At 38.2% G+C, this 10,178-nt stretch overlaps 1 protein-coding gene across 1 annotated transcript in view; it reads right to left on the bottom strand.

Annotated features, from left to right (window-relative positions):
* Positions 1-10,178, bottom strand: part of rorca (RAR-related orphan receptor C a) — a gene marked incomplete in the record, with an annotated part of 23,610 nt that overhangs the window by 5,244 nt on the left and 8,188 nt on the right. Inside the window, 5 exon segments of the mRNA XM_014002897.1 lie at positions 3,417-3,527; positions 3,729-3,836; positions 8,697-8,829; positions 9,290-9,411; positions 9,515-9,955. Of these exon segments, the coding sequence (XP_013858351.1) occupies positions 3,417-3,527; positions 3,729-3,836; positions 8,697-8,829; positions 9,290-9,411; positions 9,515-9,955 (915 nt within the window).

The raw sequence follows: 10,178 nt of genomic DNA, 5'->3' as shown, positions 1-10,178 counted from the left end.
AGATCTTTTATAGATGTTTATAAAGACAGTTATGTGCTGTGGAATTGCTAGGTCTACATTCAACCCTCCTYTCTTTACCTGTGGTTGGGACTGCAGGGATTATATTTACATCCAGCTTTGCACATGTGTGATTCGGTTTCAGTGTGGACACAGAGTGGAGTGGGTCTCCTCTCTGCTCTGACTGCAGGCAGGGTTTGCTGCACAAGGCTGCTGTGAGACTGACCAGCTGTCAGTGGCTGGGAAGTGGGAGGGGCTAACGGCAGCACACGCTGCATGCTGAGGACAGTTTGGTGCTTTCACATGTAATCACCAAAATCTCCAGTAACAGAAAAAAGTTGCAAGATTTGTCGCTAGTCGCTTTTTTTTTGTTTTTTTGAAAAACGTCCCTAGAGTGTTCTGAAAACTCACTAAAAGCAGAGACAAAGTCGCCAAGTTGGCAACACTGCAGCCATGTGGGAAACATTGCACTGCACATTGGTTCCTCTTCAAAAAAGGGTGTGTGTGTGTTTCTGCGTGAGAAATACAAAGTGTGACATTTGCACTTCATGAACTGTGTGTGAGACTTCAGAGTCCTGCTTGGACACATTCAGCGGTCTCAGGAGACCAAAATCTCACCACAACACAGACATTGTTTAGTTGAGAAAACAACAACAAACTAAACAAACGGTGTTGTGTAAAAGTGTAAAGCTTTAATATTATCTTTCTTTGAGAAAAGCTGTTTTATAAGCCTGWAAATAGCATTTAGCTAGCCATTAGTCTAGCCTTTAAACAGAGACTTCTGCTCTTTTCTTCATGCTAAATGTTCTGTCGTTGATGTCATGACTCAAAGAACTAATGACTGATAACTATTTGACAGAACATCACTTCAAAAATGACCAGACTGTCCCTTTAACTATAATAGATTCTAATTTTGCATGACTGCTAAGGATTTGCATTTTCACGCTAACTTGAATAAAAACATAAAAAACTTGAATCACAGAACTGAATTCTGAGCTCTGAGAAGTCAGAGGCAACAATACTGTATATTTAGTTTAATCTCGTCTTAATAAAGGTGTGCCAGTCGCCTCAGGCGCTGCAGCAACAGTTTAAAATCAAAGCTAAGGTTGATTCCATTCGTTAAAACCAGTTCGTAGGCGGAGCTGTATAGGTGTGCAAAAAATTTACGACATTGTACAGGGAAATGCCCAACAGCTGAATATGCAAATTTTCCTTACAGATGTGAATCATGAGATATTTCTGTTCCGTGTCCTGAGAAGACTTTTGTTGTGAACTGAGGCTGGATTAAAAAACTCAACTGARCTAAGTCATTTAATTACGTGTGATCAACTAAGAGAACAGGTTMCTCCTGAAGAAAGTGATCTCCTTTTAAACAAAACTCTTCACTGAGATTTGATAAGTTACCATAAACTATTTCAGAATGAAGCTTTCCTGTTTTATATATCAGCAACCACTTGCTACTAACAACATGAATTAAAAAAACACTGGTATTCTAACCCAAGTCATCTATTTCTGTGAATACACAGGTTAACTAGTAAAAAGAAATTCTAACATCAGTAAGATAAAGTTCATAGAGAAAATAAAWACACTTCAACAAATCTCATAAACATGCTACTTTTAGTTAATTATTGTACCAGGTTAGTCAAAAGKCTCAGGACGCCACTCTCATTTCGGAAACAAACAGGAAAATGACATATCTGAMTATCCCAGCAAGTAATGGGTGAGGGAGCCTATCTTTTAGACTATGTCCTGAATGTGACCACCATAGCGTGGGGGTGGGGTGCAGACGGACTGTCGGCYGCTGAGATGACAAAGCAGGAGGAAATGAGAACTTGAGAACTGTTTTRTTGTGACAGAGCAGGTTGGAAGATGGTTATTTGATGTTATTTATTGTTTTTTTTAACACGCTACAGCAGGGCTATTCAACTAAATTGCTCCGGGGGCCACAGTTAATGCAGACCAGCAGCTCAGGGGCCGAACGTCCAGCAATTAAAGTTGATATGTAAATAAACTAAGTATTATAATGATCTGTTACCTTTGAAATAGTTTATTTTGCTGTATTTAATCATGAAAACATAGAGAACCCTATTTAATAAATGTAGTGATGATTGAACAAAAAAAACACATTATGCCTCTTATTTACCACAAAATATTTTGACATCTCTGACTTGCCAAATTTTTAAACCAATTTTATTTTCACTTTCATAGTTCTGTCTTCAACTGCTTGTGGTATTAACTGTCTTGGATTTTCATAGAAATGGTTTTTACCAGCTTGTAGTCAAGATTCTGACGTTTCTGTAGATACAAAACATGTCTATGTTAAACTAAAATAACTTGGAGTAATTAAAGTAGAAAACCGGGGGTTTGGGCTTAAGAGATGAGTGAACCAATTGGCGGGCCGAACTTTGGTCACTCACGGGCCACATCCGGCCAGTTGAATAGCCCTGCCCTACAGGCTCTGACATACTATATAAATTTAAAACTGTTTTTTTTTTTTTAAATCAAAAAACTTGAAAAAAATCCGCAAGATTGCTCTAAAATTCATCTGTAAAATGATGGAAATTTGTGTAAATTAAGGATAATCCATAGCTACAACTTGACATGTATGCATGGTAGTTTGTAGAAAGTTTATAAATGTACTGTCAAATTTGAATGATATACAGCTATATGATTATTTGCGACAAAAGTTTTCTTTTTTTTCCATTTGACCTTTATTTATACAAGTAATCTCATTGAGATCCAGAATCTCATTTTCAAGAGAGACCTGTTAAAAATAGCACCTATGTTTTCTAATATCTATGTTCTCCAGTACCTACTGTATATTTCCTGGTACATATGTTCCCCAGTACTTATGTGTCCCGGTAGCTATGTTCTCCAGTACCTATGTTTCCTGATACCTATGTTCTCCAGTACCTATGTTTCCTGATACCTATGATCTCCAGTACCTATGTTTTCTAATACCTACGTTCTCCAGTACCTATGTTTTCTAATACCTACGTTCTCCAGTACCTATGTTTTCTAATACCTACGTTCTCCAGTACCTATGTTTCCTGATACCTACGTTCTCCAGTACCTATGTTTCCTGATATCTATGTTCCTTGGTACTTATGTGTCCCGGTACCTATGTTCCCCAGTATCTATATTAACTGGTACCCCTTGTTCCTCAGTGCATATGTTTCCTGGTAAGTTTGTTTTCAGGTACCAGTAAACCAGTTTTACCTGAAAATTAGGCCAGTTTGGTTCATGTGCGCCAAATGTGKGTAGCAGCTTTACATGTGCGGCATCTGGAATCCTTAATACACACCTTTTTTTATTTAACAGTTGTGTCAAAACATGTGTTTGATAGTTTAATAATAAAATACTAGTTTCACTGGTTTATAATGAAGCTGGATGTAAGTCAATCATGAACTTTATCTCACCTGGTGACAGCAACACAGCAGCACTGAAGAGGGCCATCTCCTCTTCGGACATCTGGATACGGCTCAGAGTTTTTGCAAAGTCAAACACTGCACTCACAAAGTCGTCACAGCCTTTATATGTTGGGGGAGATGAAAAAAATGGGAAAAAAAAAGATGGAAAAAAAGTTACCAAAGATGAAAGGATTGTCTCTGATAATAATAACAAAAACTGTAACTGTAACTGACGAAGAAGTAGGACAGTAATTTCAGGTGACCTGAAAATACTTTCACATTTATACAAAATATTTATGTGAAAGTGCTTGGCTGGCTTACCCAGAGCCTTAAAAAGCTGAGGAGTGGCAAACTTTCCATTGAAGAGCAACGTGTTATTGTGGGGGTTGTAGGCCCGACACATCCTGATCAGAAGAACATCCATGCAGCCTGTCGACACACAGATGCACTCATGAAAAAATGTAATCGAATTATTTGTTGCTGCCAAAATAATTTGATGAAATTAAACAACTTAGGACTGTGGCTATTTTTAAAATAAAATGTTAGTTAAAGTCAGCATGGTGGCTTAATTGGTTGAGTTGTTGCTTGACTTTATTTTTCACAAATAAAGTCAGCAGTGCAGAGTCTCCARAYTGTTTGAAGTTAGTCATTAGTTGTCTTTGTTGGGCCCACATGCAATGGAAATTATTTTTGTTGTTTTACTAAAATTCTTATACTGTATTTATATTTTTGTTACATTGCTCCTTCTTTTTGTTATTTTGGATATGTTTTATTTGCTTGTTGTATAAAGCCCTGTGTTTTATTGACTAACTACAGGCAAAATTATAAAATTATTCAATGAACACGACAAGTATCGGCTATACCAGCTTTGCATTTACTATTGGATCGATACCAAAATTCCTGGCATCTCCCACCCCTATCGCACAGTGACTGCTCGACATGGRCACCAGTCATCCCCGCAACCCGAAATGGAAGAAGTGGGTAAAGCTAATGATGAATGAATGTTAGTTAAACATTTTACATGTGTAATCACATTAACCAAAAACCTTATTTGATAATATARGCCTGGCAATTAGGGGTATAAATCACCAGCTTTATCACAACATGATATTATATAGACTTGTCTGGATGACGATGCAATGTTCTCTATATCACAAAGTCTGTCATGATACAATTTTGATTAAATTCAGTTCACAAGTCTGCAATATCATTAGGCCCRTCTAACACAATGATTTAGTAAATGATTGTGTTAGAGATGGACATGATATTGACCCATATTGGGCATATGTTTACTATGCTGAGATGTAACTGAATCATTATCGTTTAATCAATATATTGATATTGTTATACCCCTACTGGTAATAACAAGGATTACTGTGATGATAATCATTAAAGGTAGTAGTGTAGCTCAGCTGTTTGACTGCGGAGGTGCCAAATGTCATTTTTAGAAAAGTCCCTTCTGGGGCTTGATTCAGCGTCGTCTGCAGCTCAATAAATATGATCAAGCTGTGTCAGGAGGTCGCTGCAACATTCAGCTGCAGTACAAGACAGTTAAAAATATTCTATTGATCAGACAGGAATCACTGGATGACTGGGCAATTCACACTTTCATTACCTACCAATGAGTTGATTGCAACTTTCTGTTTATTAGTGTTAGTCAGACCTGACCTTCAGGTTTACATTTAGTTTAGAACGTGCAGCTCTTCTTTTAACACAAACATAAAAACATGAACATATCTATGTGCTGCTTCTTTCATTGGCTCGTTGTTTTGTTTTAGATTTGATTTTAATGTTTTATTTAGGACCTGTAAGGACCTGAATGGAGAGACTCCTGAAGACCTGTCTGACCTGCAGCCTTATGTGTCCTCCAGAACACTTAGATCCAGATGATCATTTGATTTTAGTTCCAAGGTCACAGAGGTGATTGGGTCTGTAGTTGTCCTGAGGCCCAGACTAGTTTATGGAGATGATCAAGTCTTTAGTTGTCCCTAGTTCCAGACTAGTTTACAGTGATGATCAAGTGTTTAGTTGACCCCAGGTCCAGACTGGTCCATAAAGATGATCTGGTATTTTTAGTTGTAGCTCCTAAATTTTGGAACCAGCTGTTCCTTTCTCAGAAGACTGGCTTCAACTCTTTTGTTAAAACACATTTTGTTCTTACTGACTTTAAATTCAGCACAAGAGTTGAAATTTAGTTGAATTTTATTGGTTTAAATTTTTGTATTATATTTTTTGTTGTTTTTATTTTGTTTGTTTCTRTGCTCTCCTATATTGTCTTGTAAAGTGTGCTGTACTTTAGCCAATGACAGTTGTTTTAAATGTGCTATGAAAATAAATGTAGTTTGATTTGACTGAGGAATATATGGCTTTGATTAGTTTCTGAACAAAAGATAATGAGATTGTTTTTACGGTAATTGTACTGTGTTCAATGTGTTCTATGTTCAATGSTAAAGACCTGAGCCCTGTGGTCACCCAACACGTTTAGATTATTCTACATAAAATCATGTCCATCTGAACTTTGTTGACACTGGGACAACTGATCCATTGTGCCGTTTGAGAACAGCAGGGTGCACCTTGTCATTCCTTGCGATGGACACTTTGTTTTAGCTTTAGCCCAGTGTAACAATTGAATCTCTATTTGGCTGAGAACACCTTGATGTTTTGTGTGACCAGTACTTTAAAACTGTAAGCCATTTGTTTACCACGTAGTTGGTTGAATACTTCATGTGCACACCTCTCTGCAATTATGAAAATATTCACCGCGGTTGTGTGACGTCTGTTGATGACAAAAATATTTACAACACATGTTGCTGGGTAAAGTTGGGAGAAACATCTGAGCTTCAAAACTGTTATGCAGCGATCATGTGGTCACCTTAATTAGAGTGTTGTTCTGATGAAAGAACCATCGCAAACAAATTCCTTGTATTACAGCCAGACCATTGTCTGTTGGCTGATAATCTCATTATTTTGGTTTTATGTAATATGTTAATTAAAAAAAACATCTCACAAGTCTACTTTCTGAAGCCTTTAAATTTAATTTTGCTTTCTAGGTATTTGAGGAAATTTTTGTTCTGAAAATCTTTTGAAAATGGCATCATTGTGTCAATTCAACTGAGACAGCTTAAATTATGGAATGAATTCTGAGAACAGGTTATGAACAGTTCTTATCTTAACTTAAACGACACGAGTTTGCAGGAACAGATTTGGCATCTGACTGGATTGGCAATTAAAGGTGTGAGGTGATTTGCTGTCATTTTAAAACAACTTGAATCTCAAAATAAATAAATAAAATAAAGAGGGTCATAAAAGTGCTATTGTAAACTTTTACAGGGCTGTCAAGTGTATGTGATATATGATTATTTTTGCAGAAGTGTTGAAGTCTTTCTGTAGGAAGTCCCCCAGGATGAACCACAGTGCTACTGCTAGCTGTTGCAACATGTGCTTGCAGATATATTTTTAATGTAATTAAACATGTAATGTGAAACGAATGGAGGACTGAAAGTGACAAATTTGAAAATAAAAGCAGAACTATACAAATGGCTCAATAAATAAATAAATACACTTAAAACACACCAACTAGTTTAAAATGAAGAACTTTACCTCTTGTTTTATAATTAATTTATCTTCATATTTATTTTTCAAGCTTGGTTCCAACAAATTTGAACACAATTGAAATTTTAATGTTTTTAAAATGTGTTTTTTTGTTTTTCCTTTTACTTGTAGATGCACTTGTCTTTGAATTCTCACAAGTCTTTTTATTTCCGTGTGTGGCTTTTACATTTTTTCGCTCCTGTTTTTTACTTTAACTTGTGCATTTCTGCCTCATGATGCAAATAAGATGGGCTGCCCTTGTGTCAGCTCCTCTACTATTGGTCAATAGTCAGGAAGGAACAGGATCCATGGGCAGATCAGTTATGAATGTCTGCACTGCATTCCTTTTTAGAAGAACACCTTATTTGATTCTGCAGCCTTCTTGTTGAGAAACAACAGCTCGACCAACTGAGCCGCCATGCCACATATATACTGTATATATACTCCTAGTAAGCATCATCATCCACCCGGTATGCTTTGTGACAATATTTTTTTTTAATTCATAAAAAYTGAACAGCCTCCAGTATTTTTAGTCTTTTTTATAGTTGAAGTAAATGTTTAGCAAATAATGTCTAATGTTACAACTAGTCGGGGTTCCCTTTAAGATGTAAAGCAGGGGTCTCCAACCTTTTTTTTCCTTAAGAGCTATTTTCACAAAATGAAATTGTCAGAGAGCTACTTTTTGCAACGTATAATTTTAAACTTAAACCRTTGGAATAAGCTTGTTTTGCACAAAAAACATTGTCTTCAATTCACGTGAAATCACCACGAAGAACACAGAATTTACATGAATGTGCTTTTTGTGTTTTATCCATTCATATTTTTTTGTATTTCACACTAATAATTTAGGGTTTAACTGCAACAGATTTGTGCACAATTAACGTTGGGTGATGGGTCTCCGATGTCTTTTCTACATTGTAGACTCCAGCTGGAAGAAACCCCATGTAGTGACATATACCACAGTGGGAGGGGTTTCCCAGGAGTTTGGTACAGTGTGTCTCAAGGGGCTATGAAAKATGTGTGTMAAAACAAACGCCGAACAACCATACTGAGCTCTAAACTGTTTGATTGACAACCAAGTGGAAGGGACATCTATAGATTGATTGGAATTAAAAGAAAGTTTGTTTGGCCAATGAAAAATAAATTTTGCTCATCCTAATTTTTCATAAACACTGAAGAGCTACTTTAAATGAGCTCAGGAGCTTACCGATAGCTCAGGAGCTACTGGTTGGAGACCCCTGATGTAAAGCAAAGGAAGCGGTATGTAAATAAAACTAAGAGAAAAACAAAAATCTATCACACACACATATAACAACAGATTGGAATGGACCACAGGAACACATCCATGGGATGTTTTAGGTTATTAAAGCCTGTATGTAAAAATACAGACAAAAATTTTAGTAGTCTGAGGAAGGGGGGGTAGTTCCTGTAACACGAGGTTCCTTTGGTGAATGGATCCATTGGTTCTTTTTCTATTAAAACAGAGAGGCCATTTTTCAAAGGAAAAACAACCATGCACCTTTTTAAGTCACTCTACAAGCATGTGACGCCAAAAGTCTAGAAAGAGATCCACYGCTGACAACTAACATGCCAAGTATTTTTGTCACAGCTTAGTCTGAACAGTGTCTAACACACAGTGTTGTTTGTGCAGAACTGATTGGAGCCTGCAGGGCCTGGAGATGGGTGTCAAACACTGACCTGCTTTGAGGAGGATAATCTGATCATTCTGACAGAGGTCCATGAAGCCAGAGATGCGCTTTGCGAACTCCACGATGTACTGGATTGCGTTGGTGATGTGCAAGGCACACTGCTGCCACATCACCTCAGCTGACTGGAGGAGGAAGAAGCAGACAGAAAGGTCTTGTGAGGCAAACATTTTCCCGTAGACTAGTTGTGTTGCATTTTTCTTGATTTATGTTTAAGGAAATTTAACTGAATTCCTGGGTGACAGCTCATCCTAAGGGCATCCACTCAGAAAACCATAGAAGATGCAGGTAGGTATGTGTGATAAGTTTTTGATTTTCAAGTGATGTCACCTCGATTAACTAAAAATGAAACTGAAGTCCTTCATCAGCTTAAGTGCAAAGGATGTCCCGGGCATGATCTACTGTAGAGCTCTTACAGGCTTTATTTTAGATTTTTTTTTATTGTAGAGTTGCCTTTTGACGTTTGGATCACACTTTAGTTGTATGTCAAGAATTTAATCCAATGCACGATGCTCCTTCCAAACTTGTTTGTTAATGAAACATGTAGAATCGGTTGTGTTGTCGTGTTACTTGAACAGAGCTTACCTTGGTCTGGTAGGCGCGTGTTTCCTCTGCAGTGTACAAGCTCCAAGCCATTCTCTTCAGCTCCTCTGTGCTGTACTGACACGTCTCAATGTGGCCCTTTACCACACTCTGGCTTATACGCTCTAAACGGAGATACAGTTTRTTTTATCTGTGTGTTTAACTTGCATTAGAGCACATTTAGAGTTGAAAACCATGTCTTCCAGTCAACGGAGAGTTATTACTGACCTATATCCAGCTGGGAGCAGCCCTCTGGCACTGGGTTGATGATCGCATGTGAGAAGAGTCCAGAATCGTGCAATAGTTGGTACTCATGTTTGATGCCGGTGTTGCCATCGGCAAAGTCCAAGCTGCTCTGCTCTGGTGAGCTCTGAGAAGAYGAGCTGCTGCCTGCGCTTCCGCCCAGCATGTCCAGGTTACAGTACTCTCCACCGGTGTCCTCCGGGGTCAGCGACAGATCGTAGAGCAGGCCTTCTGGCAGCGTGGTGATGTCGTCCAGGTCACTGAGGGCCACGCCGGAGCCTCTCCTGTACGCGCAGTTGTGGTCGGTCACGTCTACTTTGTCCTCGCGGGCGCTGACCAGGGCGCGCTCCTGGGACTTCTGGTGTTTCTGGACCTCTGCGTACAGGCTGTCACGCTGCTTTTTTGACATGCGACCAAACTTCACAGCTGCAACAGAAGAGATGTGTTACTCGCTCAGTGTGATAGCAGGAAGTACTGGAAACTCTGGGTTAATTAAAGTATTAWTGTCTTTCAGAGCTTTAGACTAAGATCATATTATGTTGATAACAAACAGAGTTGTAGCCATTTTATCAAACCTTGAAGAACAACAACAACAGAGTGTGTTGTGGCTTACTTTCAGCTACTCTCACATCAGATTTTAGCTCAGTGA

This window comes from Austrofundulus limnaeus, unplaced genomic scaffold (genome assembly GCF_001266775.1).
Source record: "Austrofundulus limnaeus strain Quisiro unplaced genomic scaffold, Austrofundulus_limnaeus-1.0 Scaffold15, whole genome shotgun sequence".
NCBI classification, from domain to species: Eukaryota; Metazoa; Chordata; class Actinopteri; order Cyprinodontiformes; family Rivulidae; genus Austrofundulus; species Austrofundulus limnaeus.
This window is presented reverse-complemented; position numbering and strand designations above follow the sequence as displayed.